General features: G+C 41.1%; 1 protein-coding gene across 1 annotated transcript; it reads right to left on the bottom strand.

Annotated features, from left to right (window-relative positions):
* Positions 1-1,905: 1,905 nt before the first annotated feature.
* On the bottom strand, positions 1,906-12,571 carry SLC30A10 (solute carrier family 30 member 10). Its single transcript, XM_074817892.1, has 4 exons — positions 11,947-12,571; positions 11,414-11,497; positions 7,668-7,904; positions 1,906-6,932 (listed from the first exon to the last, which is right to left on the bottom strand). Exons 1-4 carry the CDS (start codon positions 12,467-12,469, stop codon positions 6,457-6,459), a joined length of 1,320 nt encoding a protein of 439 aa, XP_074673993.1. The 5' UTR covers positions 12,470-12,571; the 3' UTR covers positions 1,906-6,456.
* Between the last annotated feature and the right edge of the window lie 7,004 nt (positions 12,572-19,575).

Raw genomic sequence — 19,575 nt, 5'->3', positions numbered from 1 at the left:
TACAGCTAGGACTCAACAATAAATTCCATCTTTCCATCAAAGGGCAAAGTTTCTGTCCCTAAAGAAGCAGAGGCTTACTTATCCCTGCTGAGTACCTCATCAACTTCCCTCAACATTTCATTGCACATCTCCTACTCTCAGTTTTACTGAACCTCCACCTCGTCCTAACTGGAAGATTCACTAATTTCATCCCAACTGTATTCTAAATTTGCCAGTGAATTTAACTGATGCTTCATCACCCATTTGTGACCACTATTTCCCCACTTCTTACTACAACTTTGGATCAGGACAGGATCTCCACCAGATCAGAAAGTATTTCCCCTCAGCAGATAGATGTTGTGCACACATCTGTGGGGAATCCATAGCAGCCTCTTAAAATATTCTTACAGAAGTGTACAGGTTTAAAACCACACATTTGAAAGCCCAACAAACTGTAATTGCAAATATATATTATAACTTGAATGCATAAGCATTTTGCATATATAAATATTGGACACATAAAAAAACATACAGATCGTGAATTTTCAATTTAGAGACTGTTTTTAAAAATGCAATATTACATCCAGGCCAAATTCATCCTAGTTCTTCTGTGACTTCTTGGAGGGTAGCCAAGTATCAAAACAGTAGCAGCCCTCTAATGGGGAAAATACCTTCTGCTACAGAAGGACTCAGATACAAAATAAGGGCCTCTGTGTAGAGGAGAAGTCCTTAAATTTCAATTGCCTTATGCCAGTCTGTGCAGCAGGGCAACTGTTCACTAAATGTGATTAAAGCTGCATGCTCCAAATCTATCAAGCCCTTGTTCTTCCTTGTTCCTAAAATGGTGTTTTTCAACATTTATTGATCAGAGCATGATCTTACCTCTTTGAAAAGCAATTCCAGGATCACTTGGGCAGCCTTGCTGCGATCATTTTCATGTACAACCAGTAACAGTTAGGTTAAACCCTCAACATTTATGTTCTGTTCTTTTTTTTTTTTTTCTCTTGAGCATATCTATTATTTTAATTTTGTCAGGAATTGCTCTATAGATTTTTCATTTCTGTCTCCTAAAACACCAGTGGTCCATCAGCTACAAGCTGAAGAACATCAACCAAGCACAGGACACAGGCAACATATTGGCCAAAACTGAACTGAATTTCTTATGGAACATTCAGATAGATTCTGCAATTTGGACATACTCAGAAGATGATTTAAAAAAAGCCAGGCATAACTTCTACTGTCTTCTTACCGATCATTATTAAGAAAAATGTGTAGGCACATGGACAACTGGAGAATCAGACACAATGGAGTAGGACCCAGGTGGCAGATGACTTGATATCAATGCTAAGGAGAGAGGAACATATGAGGGCACCTCTCTGACTGCTGCTCCAAAACCAGCACCTAAGCTTGTAGTGTTAGGCCACATCTCATTTTTAACATGCACATTCAGGTTCTGAAACCCAGAAGTGAGAATCTCAAAGCTCTTCTGAGCCTGATATTACACATACAGTCAACTTTCTCCATGCAGCAACATCCTCACACACATAGAGATGTGCACCTGAAGACAGAGAAGGCAGGCGAGTTGTTGAGTAGAAGCTAAACACCAAATGAGCAGGCATAACCTAGCAGAGCTGGGTAATGAAACAGCACCTACATTCTGTGAAGAGCCCATCCAGTTGCAGCCAAGCTGCTTGTCTGGTACCCGGGAGTTACAGACTCTAAATTCACTCCCAGGTTAGGCAATGCTAGGACGCTTGCAGAGGAAAAGCTTTTGAGTGTCTGTCCCCTTTTCTTCCAAATACCAACAAAATTTGCAGCATTAACAAGCTCATAGGTTAAGAACAGACTTTACTCATACAAAGGTCTTAAAGTTATCCAAACTGACACAAGCTCCCTATTGCTAACATACATCAAGCTCGGAACAGGTTTATTTAAAAATACACTTTATTTACAAGACATTCCAACTTCATTTTGAAAAAAATATAACTGTACATAAAACTTTAATTTTTCACTAATAGTTAATAAAACCACAGTGGATTTACAATTCATTGATTCAGCAATCATGGAAATTACATTTTGGCACATTATTTAAATCACATAATGAACAGAAAAACTGGAGGAAACTTTTAAGCAACACAACTCCATAAATGTAACAATCTTATACAGTGACATCCTCATATCAAGGTATCACTGTTCAAATAATGTATTTAACATAGAAAGTGCTTCCACTGTACAGCAGAGTAAGTAGTAGAACCTATAGAAATCTTCATAGCTTTTGTATTATCCTTTCAGAAACATCCCTTTTACCTGCCTTCCAATTAGTGATCCAAGCCTTCCCCTAAGGTGTCAATGAATGACTAATGAACCCTACTGATTTCATTATACCTTTTCAGGTTTAGAAACCAACCTTCTTTAAAAAGTTGGTTCAGGTGGAGTGTTTATAAAGAATTTAAGTATATATAAATATATATATATTTACATCTCAGGATGAGTACTTAGACAACACTTCTACACAGATCACAGGACATATATTAGTCCTTGGAATAGCTCACATCAAGCCATCCGTAGACCTTGGGTGATGAACTTCATGTCAGGGAAAATTTGTATGCTGGCATATTCCCTTCAAAGTTCAGAATAAAAGGGAGCATTCAGGACAGTAAGCATTATAAACAGGTAGGGAAGGGGGAAAGAATAGGAAGAACTAAACAAGTTCTAAAAGTGGTTTGAAATGGTAAAGCGTATCACATAGCAAAACCAGAAAGAGGGTGAATTTGAATAAAATGGAGTGCAAAAATTAAACCGGTGCATAAAAGAGGTATTTCTAAATTGTATTATAGGTACATCACCATGACCAGGAGGCTAGCAAAACCATAGCACTTTTATTGCTGAGACAAAGAATAGGAAAAACATTAAAAGGAAAGAATCACGGTCACACTACAAGTCACAAAAAATATCATAAAGAGCACAAGGAAAAGGAAGTCAACTAAAGACTTGGTAAAACAAAGGCAATACTCCTAAAAATAGCATCAGTTATTTTTCTTTACATAGAAGAACAAAGACAAGACCTGCATTTAGAGAGTTACAGAAGAAGGAAAAATTAACAATCAAATTGGCACATTTGGCACATATGAAAAGGTGACAAAAAATTTATTCACTTTAAGAAAAGGCCCATGACCAATGAAGGCCAGTATTTACTGTTAATTGATTCCTGATTTCACTTTTACTCCAAAACTATATGGGAAGGCTGGCAAATGTTTCATGGTTGTACAACTAGGTCACATGTATGACTGGTTGTGGATCAGAAGACCACATAAGCTGGATAACCAGTTGAAAGTCAACTGTATTTTAAGTAGATTTCCTTTGCTACAGACAGTGATGGACAGATAGGGGCAACTACTGCAGGAGAACCCGAAGGCCATAATGATGCAATCATAAGGAAGTACTTGAAGAGGACAGAGCAGCACAATCAACCTGTAATCGCCAGAAATTTTATGTTACTGAATTGGAGGGGAAAAAGCAATTAAGCTAAAGAGGCCAGAAAAGAGATTTTATGACAGTGCAATACACTACAAAACTGAATTTAGAACAAGTGCCCACAGATAAGGGCAAACACTGAAATATTCTGTATTTCAGAGTGAGGTAAGCCTACTTCAAGAGAATTAGAAGACATATGCCAAGAACTGAAGGAAAAACAGCCAATATAAAATACACACTGATTGGAATGAAGTCTTCTACAGAAGTAGAGGGGCCACCTAGTACAGCCTAGTTGTGAAACACTTAAAACAGAGGAGAAAAATATTTTGTCGCAGGACTCAAAGGAAGGCAAGGATATCGGGTCAGAAACCTTAGGTGAATACCCTGAAAGTTTGCACACAGAAAAAGCAAGGTTCATCTCATCAATAACATAGCTCTGTTGGTTTTGCTTGCTCAAATAATAAAGCAAATTTAAAATCTGCTTGTTTTCTAGACCTGAAGATTTCTATAATCCCTGGTATTTTCCTATTTATTCACAGGCAACAATTACAGTACAACCAGACAAGAAAAAAGTTTAAGAATGTTACTTCATTGTATTTTCAGGTTACAACACTTTTAAAAGCTTAAAAAAAAAAATAGATAACCACAGTTTTAACAAACACTGGAAGGGATAAAGAAAAAGATGGTCCATTTTGTCAAATGCCCCAACATTATAGATAATAGTTTTCTCTAATTCCAGACACAACAATACTGCCATTCCATCCTTCAACCATTTAATAAAGTGTACATATAAAAAAAATTACCTGACTTAAGACACAAATGTATAATTATGAAAGAGTGCTTGTTTTAGAGGATATCTGGGAAGCAAGTCCTCCCATAGACTTTGTTGTTATTTTGGGAGCCTTCTATTCCAGTTCTCAAATAACCGATGAATACATTTGTTATTTACATCTAAACCTCGACATTTAAACATCATCATAGATGAAAATAAGGACAAAAAGAACAGAAGAAAGGGCCATCTTACTTCATGCCACACACTTTTAAAAGAGCAATTCTTAAAATGTTTCCTGATTTACATTAATTCGTGCAATAACTGCTAAACAAGATCCTGCTGCTTTCACCTCTGCTGCTGCCAACAGAATCAAACAGACTGGAGGATCAAGCTTTTAATTATACTAACACATAGTTTAATTTATATAATACAAACCTACAATGGAAGTCTATCAAATATATTAATTCACCCAAGAATCTGTTGAGAAGGGGTAACTACAAATCTAGAAACATGCTATTTAGACTGCAATCACTGCTTCAGTAAATACTATTTTCCAAGCAGCAAAATATCCTGCTGTGTGTTTTAATATTCATTCACTTAATGTAATCGTCCTTATTAATAAGGAGTTGGTTGCTTTCAAGCCAGCCTTACAAGGAGGTCCTGGTATTTTCCCAGTCTAGGCGGGAAATCAATTTGCCCTTTCTGTTAACGTGTCACTGAGGTAAAGACACCACTATTTTATAAAGGTGTCCCCATGAATAAATGAATAAAATAGCCTGCCCAGGCCACACAGACCATTGAAAGGCTGCTTCTGACAACAGTGTGTACTTGAAAGCTTCTGGATCTGATCTGCACAGCCAGTGAGGCTAAGAGCTATACTCAGTGTGGATTAGGCAGTGGGTCTCCTCTCCCAGAAACCTGGAGAACACACCTGACCTAAATCCAGCACTGGTGACAGGGCATGTCATCTTACTTTCCTTAGAGCACCCTTGCATGCCTTCAAAAAGAGCAAGCAGCAAAAAGATAATTGAACTGCTTCACTAGATAGACTTTGAAACACACCTTTGGGCAGGGAGAGGAGGGGCAGGGCAAAGGGGAGGGCTTAGACCTTTAAAACAAACCAACAAGAAATATTTGAGACTAAAGCAGGAAAAACTCCCTGTAATTTGTTTTTTTTTTTTTAAAGCTCCCTCTAAGTGATAATACTGCATATAAAACTTCAAAGGGACTTTCTTAATTAATACAATATTAAATTATGTCTTAATAATAGATCTGCAGAATTTTAACTCTTCATAATAAACACATTAGCTTATTTATTCAGCATGAATAATGACAGACAGTGTTAAAGATACTGCAATCATCCTGCACAACGATGAATTAAGACCGTGGCTAATATAACTTCTGTTTCAGGAGGGAAAATAAAGAAGACCGAGTTGTACAATCACAGCAGTGAATAAGAGAAAAGTTAACTGGATGACTGCTTGTATTTCCATTTGCTCGGATCAGTACAGATGTTAGTATTTCTTTGCTTTCATGACAAGTAGTCTATTCTTTAGCATATTTATCTGTGATTAGGCTAGGACTCCAGTATCACTAGTAGAGAAGCAAGACCAGCTTCTGCTCTGTCCCTAAATACAGGAGTCAATCAAGAAAACAATGCAAGTCAAAATTCCTGAGTGCTTCCCCTCCCCCTTAGACACTCTTAATTTCATGCACAAATCCCACTGGCCAGAAGCACAAACGTTACTGTTAAACATGAACTGTCTATGCAAAAATGGGTTTTAACGATCAGTAAAGCATCTCTACTGAAGCCCTTTATAAATATACAGTACTTCAGCCCACTACAATCATTAACTGGCCACAGGGCTTTCAGGAAATGGCTCACTGCAGCAGAAAAGGCCAGAGTTTCGTTCCCAGTGCCACTGGCCGTTAACTGCAAGCATCAGTGCAGACAGCAATACACCCCATCCACTCTAACAACAGAAAGTCGCACGTAGTTTGGTAAGGAATTGAGTTAGGCTGTATCAGAAAAATCTTAGATGAATGCAATACCCTTTGTGGAAATATTAATCCTTATTTCAGATACAAGGGGGGTTTAGGTGTATTTTGGTTTACAGCTAAAGCACAGGTTCTTTTTACCACACCAACTTCAGCTACAACCACCTATGACCCCTTTCCCAGCCAGGATACATATGTTCTACGAAAACATTATGCAGAGTAGAGGGAATTGCCTAAAGTCGTGTACTGCTCAACTGTGATTTGCCATCAGACCTGTCACAGTTTTTCACATTTTTAACGCTATTCTCTGCCAGCGGGTACTCAATAGGGATTTCAATATCATTTTTACTTGAACCATTGTCTTTATGCAGTGCAGAAAGGCAACTATCATTTTTCTCAGTATAGCCATTAGTTTTAGCCAGGGGGGGCTCCCGCTGACTGCAGCACAGCTGAGAGTCACAAGCTTTTGAGATGCAGGGTGAGCTGCACAGTAGCTGGGAGGTCTTGTGGTCAATGTACTCGGGCTGGATGGTCACAGAATGGATCCCTGCTTCATGGAAAACCTTCCGTATTTTATAAGCAGCATCTTGGTAATCAGTAGGGGTTTGGCACTTGATATGAAGAGTAGCAATATTCTTCCCACCTGCAAGCTCCCAAACATGCACCTCGTGAAGGCTGCTAACCCCTGGGACACGAGCTAGTCTGTCAGCTGGAAGACATAAGAGAAAGGTATTAGAGGCTTTGGTGTCCTAGCTTTCTCATTAAGAACCCTATCCAAAAGCAGCAGTCTGAACTATCTCTTTAAAAGAGTTGTACTTAGTAAAATATGTCTACTCGCAGCTGCCTTCAGTTCAGCCTCCAGATGACCACAGGAGCAGGCCTCCTTTGGGGTTCACCCATCCCTCAGGCTCCCTAATAGCAATTTACCAGCTGTTCATAGAAGCAATGTTAGAGCACCACTTCCTTGGCTAAACCCACATCTTCGGGTTTCCTTAGCCCTGAGCATGGTAGAATTCCAGAAGTAGCCAGGGCTACCCCACGATTAACCTGTGTGAACAATGCTGGAGAGCTACAAAATTAACCAACCTCAATGGAAATTTCCAAGCTGTTTTGGAAGCCTTTCGGAAGAAGCTGCTGTAGGGTTGGGAAATACTGTAATTCAATATTGTTTCTTTCACAAACACCCCACACAAAGCATTAACAGCTCAAGACCTGGTATTTTTGATGTATTGTTGGAGTACCACATTCTCAAAATACATGCTTTAACTAATCCAGAGAGATTTGAGTCATGTTGCTAAGACACAGGCATGTGACTATTCCTCACAGTTCTTGAGAATTTAGAGCTATTATGAGTAAATAATCCAAACATGTCATTCCAGAAATAACATATGCATTGAAGCATATCATTAAAATTAATAGCATTTCAACAACATATTTTACTTACTCAGTAGTTGCATATTAACACCTTTGGGAACCATCTGCAACAAAATAATTGAAGTCTCCTTGATAAGTGGGAATGCAGAAGACAAGATGATGAACACCATAATTATTGTCAGGCTTGGATCGATGTAGCACTGCCAATTACAAGGAGCATTCCCCAGAGGAAGTACATGGAAGATTGTAGCAGCAACTACCACGACCACAGATCCCAGTGCATCTCCCATAACATGCAAAAGAACACCTGAAACAAATGGCATAATTTCCATTAGGGGTGGCATTTTTTGGGGGGGTAGGAGGAGAGTAATGCTGCATTTTTCAAGTCTGTTCTACTTGACATGAAAAACGTAATATTTCAGGCACTAACATCATACCTGGAGTTTTCAATAACAGTTTTCAGAACAAAACAGCAAGGGAAATACTGACTCTGAACCACAGCTGCTTAAGTGGGATGCATTATTAAACATGTAGGGTATGCTAGCAACTGCAGTCCAACTGCAATGCCATGGCAACCTAAAATGTGTTTGCTTAAATGCCTGCAGATTATTAAGAGATCCTGGCACATTAAATCTCAATTCTCAATTAAAAATTGATGACTAAACCTACCCGTTCTACCCTGGAAGCTAAGAGAGCCACAGACCACCCCCAGTAACATTTATTCTCATCCAGCACTTCTATGACACTGTTGAAATCTGAAAAATTACCTAAGTGAAACCTAAGCCCATTCCTATGGCTCCAAATGCCCTCAAACTCCAATTTTTGGATCAAGCTTGATTGTTAGTCATATTAAACCCTGTTCCACCAACACTAGACCCTCAGACCCCAAAAAAATCAGAATCTGGTTTGAGAGTCAGTCACATGGATGACACAGTTTAATATGTGCCTGGACTACTCTAAATTGAGAGGAACACTGGGTACCACTTTCTACATCTGTAGACATGTTTTTGCACAAAAGGTAAAGACACAAAACAGGCTCTTGTAATACCACATTCTTAGCTGCCCTTTCAACTACAGTGACCAAAGCAGTCTTCTTACTATAAAGTTGCAATAATCTAAGAACTCCTTTTTTCCTTTTTTTTGCTACTTTACATAATCTTCCCACTTCCAATCATTGCCCAAATGCACTCCAGTTCTGTCAGTCTTTACTGTTCAGACTCAGATTTCATTCCGACCCATGCCTAATTCATTACATCTCTAAATATATGAAGTTAATTTCTTTGCCAATACTTTTTATTCAAAGCCTGTGAGAGAATAAAATGGACCACCTCCTTTTAACATCCCTTTGACAAGCACTTTCAAGAGCTTCACTCCAATTTAATCACTTGCACTGGGCTGGAGAAGTTGTAAAAGGCTCCTTCCAAAACTCATTAACAACACAGCAAAGAGTTTTGACTGTTTGGTGATGCTGGACACTGGATTACACCTAGAGCTGTGCCTGTGCTGCTGTTACTTGCCAGCTCTGTGCATGAACATTGATCTTCTGTGTGAGAAGTGAAGGCAATAACCACTAGAGTTCCTCCGAATCGCTTGGGTCAGATAAGAAAGTACAAGCTTCCAGTGAGTCCAGCTCTTTCTGCTGGCGTAAGGCATGTTCTGCCCCATTTGGCAGACTCCCACAGGGTTTTACTCCTCCTAACAGTGTTGCAGTGTTTCCTTTTCATTTACAAATAATCCCGATTCAGCATGGGCTATCAGCTATTGCACTAACAAGAGGGACAGGCAGGATGCAATTTCCAAGGCAACTAACTAGAGAGCACAGCTTAAAAAGAACAGGGAAGTGTTTCAGAAAGTCTTCTTTTGAATTAATGAAAAGGTTGATAAATTATGAATTGAGAATACAGAATTTGGAAAATGCTTATTTTACATTACTAACACTATTAATATGTACGTCCTGGTTACACATCACATAATGAGGGCCTAGACAGAAATGAACCCACTTCCCTGTTGATCCCCAAAAGCTATGGTTATAAGACAGAACTGAAAATGAATTTTTATTAAATTAAATAAAGCAGTGTGGTAAGACCATAGGTAACACAGGTAGGTTTCCAACAGCTTGTGTTGGAAAGTCTGAACTACTCTGCATATGCTCAAGTAAAAGGAGTAATTTTACACTACAATAATTAACCCTGTCAGGCAGAATGTATGAATTCCTGTTCCTACCACTTTTAAAAATCAAGGAAGCAGTTCCTCTGCCAATCCATTTTGTGCAGCCATGTTTTTCAGGGAGGCTCCAATTATATGACGTACAGAAATTTTGCCAAGCAATTATGAAGTAAGTATAGCTATGTAACTCACTTCAAAGGAAAAACATAGATTTGAGACAGAATTTTAAAGACGCATAGCTGTAGCACTGGCTACAGAAGCAAGGAATATTTGTAAGGACAATAAAAATAGATTTTGCAAAGATGACATACTAAAGTAGCACTTTAAAAAAAAAAAAATCCTCTTTTTAAAATCAAAGCCGACAGGTATCTTAAAATAACTGACACAAAACTCCTTATCCTTCAATCATTTCTGAAAGTTCCCAGCATCATTATGCCTAAGCACTATCATTCAGGCAAGTAAGGCCTTCTCTAAAATATACTCTTCAGTTTCTTATTCTTCTCTCCTCCATTCCTGAAAGTGACAGTTTTCTTTTCCTGCTCCAATAATCTTACCACTATAATGCCATAATATCCAGTGACACCAATTTCTAGACAGTCAGGAAAGTATTGTGACTCTAGCACATGGTTTGATTTCCAAAGTGTCTTCCCTTAGAGATACATTTCTGTAACTCTGAAAACACTTTTGAAAGACAGATAGACAGACACACACACCAGAAAAAAAACCAAACAGGTGCCTGGTGGCCATGTCAACCTCTTAAGCTGAATTCATGTGATGTCAATTTACAGGACTTTGGAGGAATTTCAGATGCTGATAAGTGACCATAAGAAGCCCGAAACTACCATTCTGTTTCAGCTTTCTGACAGCCCTTGTCAGCCCCCCTGTTTTGGGGACAAACTCAATGTCTAACATACTCAGATATCTGCTTTTGGCTCAGAATAGGTATGTAAACATCTATGCGTATAAACACCTACAGAGAGAGGGAGAGAGACGCTTGGTTAATTTATTTCTAAAGTAGCTATACTGTTTCACTCCACATATACCCAGAGACCTGCCCAATTACAACCTAAGAAGGGGTGATCCCATCACAGACTCTCTCAGGCAGAGGTTCACAGTCCAAGGACCTGGAAAAACAACGTGCTGAAGCACTAGTTTCAGCACCTTCTTCCTTGTGTTGACAACAAAACATTATCAACCTCAGGATTTAAAGAAATTCTGTTTTCTGCCCAAAAGCATTTGAAAGTTGAAAACTGCTCAACTATGACAGCAGTGACACTCAAAGAAGTGCCTCATAGCTATCTGCTTTACCTTCCTATAAAGCCTCTTGTGACTTGAGCTTAGTGCAGTAGGCTTTGCCCCCTTTCCAAAAAGTTCAGCTGCACTCTTCTACAGAATTAAAATCAAAATGCGAGCACACTTGGAGCCAAATCAGCATCACATTATGTTGTTATTATCAATGTTATTTCATACAACCAAAATCTTTTTGCTAAAGATAACAGGGCTTATATACATAGAAGAGTCCTGGGCTTTTGCTCCATTTCTTAACTGATACTTGGGAAAAAAAAAAAAAAAAAAGAAAGAAAAAAAAATCTGAAAACCAGAAAGTGTTTAAAGTTAATATAATATTAGCAGTATACTCCCATGCTGTACCTCTGATGTTCAAGGCTTCAGACTTTTTTTCTTTTTTCTTCTCAGGCCCCTCTTCAGGGCTTTTTTGGTCATTTGGTGAATCACCTGCATTCAAAGAAGAAACGCTGTGTTGTGTATAAGTTCTACAAACAGAAAAAACATCAACCTTCTCAAAACCAACTTATTTCAAACATGAGGAGAAGAAAAAAAAAAAAAAAACAAAACAAACCAAAACATTTTCCACGCCACTCTCTGAGCAACGCCTCCTTCTCCCATCCCGAGGGGACGCCCAGCAGCCCAGTGTAAAGTACAAGGTGAAAGAGACGGCGGGTGTCAGAGTGAGGTCAGAGAAATCCCCGGGGCTCACGAGTGGGTTTGGGGCTCAGAAAGGGCCCAGAGGATGGGCCCGGCAGCTTGGCGGGTTCTGGGGACAAACGGGAGGGACAGAGGGGACAGGGAGGGATGGGGAAGGGTGGAGGGAAGGGGAAAGGTGCGGGACACGAGGGGAAGGCCGGGTGGCGAGGCGAGGCGGCGAGGATGCAGCCGAAAGGCACCTGCTTCATCCGCCTCCCCCGTCGGGGCGCCGCCGGGCACGGGCTGCAGCGTGGCGGCGGCGGGCGGCGAGGCGGGCGGGCGACGACGGCGGCGGCGGCGGCAGCAGGCGCCCCAGTCCTGGAAGACGAGGAGCCCCACGAGGTTGACGGCGAGGCCGAGGGTGCCGACGATGAGCACCAGCTGGGGATCATCGATGGCCTCGGGCCGGGCGAGGCGGAGGATGGCCTCCACGCAGACGACGAAGCAGAGGGCGGTGAGGAAGACGGCGTTGCTGAGGGCGCCCACCGCCTCGGCGCGGCTGTAGCCGTAGGTGGCGCGGGGGCCCCGGCGGCTGCGGCGGGCGATGCGCCCCGTGGAGAGGCCCACGCAGAGAGAGATGAGGTCCGAGAGCATGTTGAAGGAGTCGGACACCAGCGCGATGGAGTTGCCCAGGTAGCCCGACACCAGCTCGGCCACGAAGAAGCCGACGGTGAGCACCAGCATGAAGATGAGGCGGCACGTCTTCCCTGAGTACCGCCCCATGGCGGCGGCCGGTCCCACCGGCGCCCCTCGCCCCCGTTAGCGCCGGGGCATGCCCAGCCGCCGGCCCGCAACAAGTGCGGCCGCCCCTGCCCTTAACGCCGCCGCCCGCCGCGCCAGGCCCCGCCCGCCGCCCTGCCCGCGGGGACGGACCCGGCCCCCGCCCCGCCCCGCCACCGCCCCGCCGCCGCGCAGCCCCCGGGGCTCAGGGGTCGGTAGCGAGGACCGCGGGTGGGAGGAAAACAATGAAATCCGAAATCAAGAGGCGCTAAAGCGGCCGTGCGGAGGCGCGGCCCTGGCGCGGCGGCTGGGGAAGGTCCCGCGCGGGTGGGCAGAGCCATCCGGGCGCGGGGGCCGCCGCGCTGGGCAAAGGCGGTGAAGTTTCAGTGACGGGTCCAATAATTCTACTCCTTCGGTGCTTTGTTGGTGGCTGAAGTACCAAACCGAAGGATAGAGTGCCATCTACTGAACCCGGTAATCGCCTGCCGCTAGCCTTAAAAAAGGTGTGTCAAAATAGTACCCAAGTGCGTGTGACTCTGTCATCAACCTATGAGAGAAGTAATTTCATGCGTTTTCCTAACCTACAGAAGAGTCTATAACAAGCATAATAAGTGAGTAAACCTCTATCTTGTCTTTGGAGATGATTTTTTTTGTTACGACAGTCCTTGCAAAAGCCACGGTCCTGCATGCAAATGGTAAAATGACAGAGCTGGGCTGCTAGTGCCGCATTTCAAGATAACGGGACCAACTGAATAATCAAATCAATAATCAATGCTGGGAATGAAGTCACCCTCGACTGTGGGGTTCTTGATAACAGAACTGAGGCCAGAAATAATAAATAAAAGACATAAGACCTAAAGAAAATGATGTCCTTAAAATTATGTCCTGCAAGAGGCTGCAGTATTTCAGTATGCAAAAGGCACACTAGTGCTGGAGTTACTGCTTCAGCAACTACAATTCGCACTGAAGTGCCACATCAAACATTTCACCACACCTGACAAAGCATACATCGCTATCAGATAATAAACCAGCATGGCCAGGGACCTCTATCATGTCCCTCCTACCAAAGGTGGTGTTCTCTACAAATGAAAATTCGTTAAAGGCCTTGGGAGTTTCCTCTTTATTCTAACTCGGAAGCAACTGGATTGGTAATGCTGTTAATTGAGTTTCATCCCTTGCTTGAATACCTCTTTTAAATGAGGGCTCTCAATTCCACCCAAATTCTGTGTATACAACCCCATCCTTTCTTGCATATAACCCAAGATATATCCTAACCTCCAGAGTGGATTTAAGTAGCCACTCAGGGGATAATCTCCCGTGTATCTGCAAGGATTAACACATACAACTCCCAATTCACTGGAGATTCTTGTACATGTCCTTCACACATTCAATGCCCAAGCAATGAAAGTACCGTGCAATATTAAAATTGACAAATGCTTAAAAATAAATGTATTGAAAAGAACCTTACCAAAAAGACAAACACAATAGTGGGAGCATATAGCATAATTTACATCAACACACATTTCAGCTCTATAATTACATCTACCAACATAAGCAGGAGAAATTTTAAACAGTTGTGCCAAATAAAAAGTGTGACATAGGTAGAACAAAAGAAAAATATATGAGAGTTATAGGAAGTTAAATAGTCTATTAGATATAAACTTTAAAATGGCAGGCTATATCTTCTTTACTATAATTAATGGTAGAAAATTCTGCCTCTGGCACTTCACTTACAATCAAAAAAAAAAAAATGTCACTGAAGCCCAGCTCATTGCACGGGCACAGAACTGAAGCGAATTTCCAATGGTTCTTATTTTAGTAAGATGTATAATACAGTAGCTGGAACATCCTTAATCCTCCTCTGCAAAATATACATTAATTCTCTGTGAAAAAAAAAAAAAATAATGTCATACCCTGAACTCACTTCAAAAACATAAGAATATCACAGTTGTTTTGAAGAAATAGTGCTAAAAATATTATTTTCAGCAAATAAGGCTGTGACTAAGTCCTCTGACATGGAGCACTATTACAGATGACTCACTGAAGAAGTCAGAAGCAGTATGTGCTCAGAGCGTCAGCTCTGAAGCTGTGTCTACTGAGCCACTGATTCTTCCTTCTTCTGCCTGTCAAGCTCACACATCTCAATCTGCTTCTCACAATACAGTGTCAGGCTGAAAGCCGCACGCTGACATAGGAACAGAGCAATGTCTGTGCTGGGTTAGACCAGAGGTCCATCTCTGAAATGTTTCCAGTTCCTATCTCCATCTTTTGGAGATGAGGGAACCAAACCTGCACAGTCTTCAAACCACAGGTCAGCCACAGATTCATACAGAGGCACAGCAAAGGTCCCAACTATCTCCTTTACTCCTTCCCCAGTACTGCCTCACATTTGATTCACTTTTGTCTTCTGAACATTTAGCAAACATTTGTATGGAACTGATCATTCTCTCCTGCTTTCTGTTTCTCATCTTCTGACCAGTTATTTATCCACACAAGGGCTTTCCCCTTCACACTACAGCTGCTTAGAAAGCCTCTTGCAAATCCAAGCTTTTGCTCACCCCACTATACATACAAGTCTCCTGGCCCTCTTCATCCAGGTACCACCATCACTTCAAGACAAACAACTCCTAAAACTGTCATCTGAACAAAGCTACACTAATCATTCTTGTTCAGTAAGTCGTCGCTTTCAATAACAAGAATAATTAATTTAGCTCAATCTTCAGAATAAAGTGTGTGTTATCCCCGTAGCTCTTTTGGACGTTGATCTTCTCCCACATAGTCCAATTTACCAGGGTTTTCACTCGGGCTCTTCCCACCTCACGGGCTCTACCATTCCCCTTGCACCGATCCACTTGGAGTATCAGATCATTTGATCTCAAATCCTTTTAGAAAAGAACGGTGTTTCTGGTTGGTTGCAGCGTGCTTACCATCCTCCTGTGTTTCACACTGACTGCAGACATTCAACAATATAATGTTACAGTTCCATTTATTCATCCAGTACTGAGATTGCCTGAGCAAGCTACATACTATTCAACAGAACAATTAACCTAAATAACAGTGTCTCTGTTTCTAGCTATGCTGAGTTGGACAAGTCCCTCTTAGGAGGTTCAGAAAAGGTTGTCCAACACCTTAATTTTCTGAATTATTTGCCAACTTTAGTTTCAGCTGCTATACTGCTAGAAAAGCTGTTCTTGCAGTTTCCTTATCCTAATCAGGAGCAGGAATGGGTAAAATTCTTATGAATTGGTAAAATTCTTATGGATTGGTAAAATTATTACAAACAAGACAACTTTCCTTCTGAACCCCAAAGATACAAAGCACTCCTGTGAGCTTCAAGATTTCTGTCTACCAACTTTTTAAAGTTTTCAACACACCATTTTTTAACACTTAGCCATTGGCATTCAGACTTTCTAGCCAACAGGCTATCCCCACCTGTGGCCATAAGGAGATGCTTAGATAATAGTAAGAGCAGGGTAAGTATATATGATACTTTCCCATAATACTCTCCCATCCTTCAAGTATTTTGAGATCAAGTGAATTTCTGAGCTAGATATCTGTATTTAATCACCCTCAGTGGATTTCTCTACCATGTACTAGCTCAGCCTTTCACTCACTGATGTAGACTTCAACACTGCTTGGCAACAAGCTCCACACATCTACTCATGGTGTGAAGAATCACCTCTTTCTCTTTGTTTTGAACCTGGATCCTGCTAGTTTCATTTAATGTATCCTTGTTCTTGTACCAGAGAACAGAACAAACACTTAACAACTATTGACCTTCCCTATGACACCCTTGGTTTTGCAGACTTCTGTCACACCCTCCTTAAGTTACCCATTTTCAAGGTGACAGGTTAAAATCTACTTAGTTGTTCCTTCCAGGGAAGCCATTATCAGCCTTTGAAAACAGGGTATCTCTGTCTTATTGTGAATTATGACAACAGTAACAGCACTTTCCTTCCACTGCTGAATGAAGAATGATAATAAGATCACTCATAGCTTTGTGGTGCTATAAAATTTGGATAGTAAAAAAAAATAATGAAAATAAAGAACTAATTATAACACTGCAATTAGGGGAGATCACTCTTCCTCCTGCTTATCAAAGTCCTGGAAGAGATTACTTTTTAACCCATCATAAAAATTATTTACAAAAGATATTTCAGAGATGATCTGGAAGAAACCAGAGAATGAAAGAAACAAACACCCACACATCACTGTACGTCATAAAGGAGTCATGTCTCTTTAAGACTGCAGGGAGAAAAATAAGACATTTGCACTAAAAAGCTGAGGCTGATCCTAAGTGCATTACATCTAAAGGCAGCATCCCTAGCTGAAAGAGCCTCAAATGCAATGAGTGGGTGAGAGTGGACCTTTAAGCTTCATTCCAAGACCTAGTGACAGCCCTAGAAGCTCTCATAAAGCTTGTGAAGTTTGTTTCTTTAAACTAGGAATGATGGGCCAAATTCATAGCAAATCTAAATTAAAACAACATGGTTGGCTTCTGCCACAGATAAATTTGATCTCAAAATTAATCACAAAATAAACATCGGCCAACAGACCTTGTTGTGAAAGGTGGCTAGTACGAGAGTGTTCTGTTTGCAGGTGTTGTGTTCCTTGTTGTTTGCTCGCTTTATTTGTATCTCCCTCTCATTCCACTCAGAACCATACCTGCAAGAAGAAGATGGGGTTTCATGGGATACGCTGAAGGGTGGAACAGCTGGGAAATCAGTTCATTAGGTCTGCTTCAATCCAGGGAGCAGAAGCCTAAAAGTTAGCCCTCCAGCAACAGTTCAGCAGTCTGGATGAAAATGTTGTCAGGATCCCCAGCAGAGTACAGAGGTGAATGTCCCTGGATCTTTTTAATCACAGCTGTGACTCTTCATGACGGTCCTGATACTGTCCTGGGGAGAAACCATGGGCTGGCCTGACACAGAATGGATTTTTCGTGCCCTTTCAAAGAGGGCTTGAATACACTGTTAGGTCAGTCTGAAATGATAAACCTAAGGGATTATTTAGTTCCTAGCCTGGAATGTCTTTTTGTTAGATTTTTTTTTTCTATTTTAAGATGGTTGTTTAGTTTGTTAGTTACAAACCACCATTCCCTGCTCTTAATATCTAACATAAATCATAGAATCACAGAATGGTTTTGGTTGAAAGGGACCTTTAAAGATCACTCAGTTCCACCCCCCCTGCCGTGGGCAGGGACACCTTCCACTAGACCAGATTGCCCAAAGCCCCGTCCAACCTGGCCTTGAACACTGCCAGGGAGGGGGCAGCCACCACTGCTCTGGGCAACCTGTGCCAGTGTCTCACCACCCTCACAGTAAAGAATTTCTTCCTTATATCTAATCTAAATCTACCCTCTTTCAATTTAAAACCATTACCCCTCATCCTATCAGTACACCCCCTGATGAAGAGTCCCTCCCCATCTTTCCTGTAGGCCCCTTTAAGCACTGTAAGGTCTCCCCAGAGCCTTCTCTTCTCTAGGCTGAACAACCACAAAAAAACCCAAAAAGGAACATTTTACATACTTTAAGACATATCCAGTCAGTATTTGCTCTAGCACCTGGGTAAGTGCTTCCCTGAATATTTCAACTACTTGATAATTCACTTTTTAAAAAGTGTAGTTCTGTTAAGTTTCCCGTATAAATATATGTGTGTGTGTGTGTATATATACCCATATAACCTTTTCCTACCAGGAGGTAGCACAGCATGTTGCAAAGAATGTGAAGAGGAGAAAGTCACTCACTGATTTCATCATTGTAAATTACATTTGAGTCCTACTGCAAAAACTTAATTTTCTATCCTAGCAGCATTTCTAGACTGAAGCTGATACCAAACATCTGCCTGTAGCAAACCCTCTGCAGAATAGCTGTCCAGATAAAACAATTGCAGTTAACCTATATAACACGTCAACCTTAAAAACCCCCATTGTATTGAAACTGTTTATGACTTTGAACTCAGTTATCTTACAGTCCTTTTATTTCCTTACAGCTCACCACAGATACTGTGATGTAACTCAGACAGTCCATCTATGCCTTTGCTATGAAATTGGTTCAAGGTTAAGAGCAAATACAGTACCCAAAGTTCAGTGTCACTAGAACTGTTGGAATCTAGGTTCACAAGTTTTGATCTTACCTTTACGCTGTTGCATAAACCATTCAGGGATGCTTTGGTGGCTTTACTTATAGACTTAAAATTTTCGTTCTGCACTTTCCATTTTGGCCAAAAAGTAGCCCCAAAACATTTGCATTTACTTGTTTTGATGCAAAATTTTCTCATTGAAAACAATTGGGGAAAGTAAAATGTCTCTCCCTTAGATTATCTTCTAGGTTTCTTTTAAGAGAGCAAAGCATTCAAAACAGATCTGAAGAAAATTTAGTGAAGCATGTTGCTAAATAAACTTTCACAGTGTCTTCCCAGCTGTCTTGCCTTTCTTAAAGACTCTGGATTAGAGCTTCAGCTAATGTAAATTAACACAGATCTGATTACGGTTGAGTTAGCTGCTCAGAAAAGCTTTGGAAGAATTTGGTGATGATTACTTGGCACACTATTAAACTAAAGAAGGCCTTCAGAAAAGATACGTGTTCAGTCTTAGGTTATCTGATAAACACTTAATTACTTTGAGAATTTCTCTTGGCCTTTTTATTCCATTTGAGAGGACTACATCCAGTAATGCTGTAGAAATCAAAGCCAGAAAATCTAAATATTTGGTTAGAGTAGGCTTTGGTTACCTGCATGCCAACACACTAACACCTCTGGGATTTATGGAAATAAATGCATAAGGCATATGTTCCTTCATTTATACATACTATTTTGGCAAGTGTTTAGGATTCGGATGCCACAGTGTACTACACAGGCAGCACAAATCCATGAGGATGAGGATGTACTGTGTGAATGAAACAACTGTCTGCTGGTAAACTCCGGTGCTGCGCATTCAACAATCATCTGTCTATGAATGTAGTCAGGGGACGAACTGGCATGAAGTGTTTACTGAAGGGTTGGTGCTTTTGGAGAAAAATAGTATCAACCTAGTGAAGATATACTCAAAAGAGAGGTAAAATGGAGGTAGTAATGCTGATCTTGAGGAAAAGCTGTCAGGCTTTTCAGGT

This window comes from Strix aluco, chromosome 3, assembly GCF_031877795.1.
Source record: "Strix aluco isolate bStrAlu1 chromosome 3, bStrAlu1.hap1, whole genome shotgun sequence".
NCBI classification, from domain to species: domain Eukaryota; kingdom Metazoa; phylum Chordata; class Aves; order Strigiformes; family Strigidae; genus Strix; species Strix aluco.
Note: the sequence above shows the minus strand (reverse complement) of the source record. Positions and strands in the feature narration are given on the sequence as shown.

Bases quoted from the DNA above. Each gene is read 5' to 3' on its own strand.
- SLC30A10 (XM_074817892.1), bottom strand. From the start codon at position 12,469: ATGGGGCGGTACTCAGGGAAGACGTGCCGCCTCATCTTCATGCTGGTG. The intron at 11,498-11,946 runs GTGCCTTTCGGC...CTTTGAATGCAG, and splicing joins GGGGGAGGCGGATGAAGCAG to GTGATTCACCAAATGACCAA. The intron at 6,933-7,667 runs GTAAGTAAAATA...TATGTCTTCCAG, and splicing joins TGTTAATATGCAACTACTGA to CTGACAGACTAGCTCGTGTC.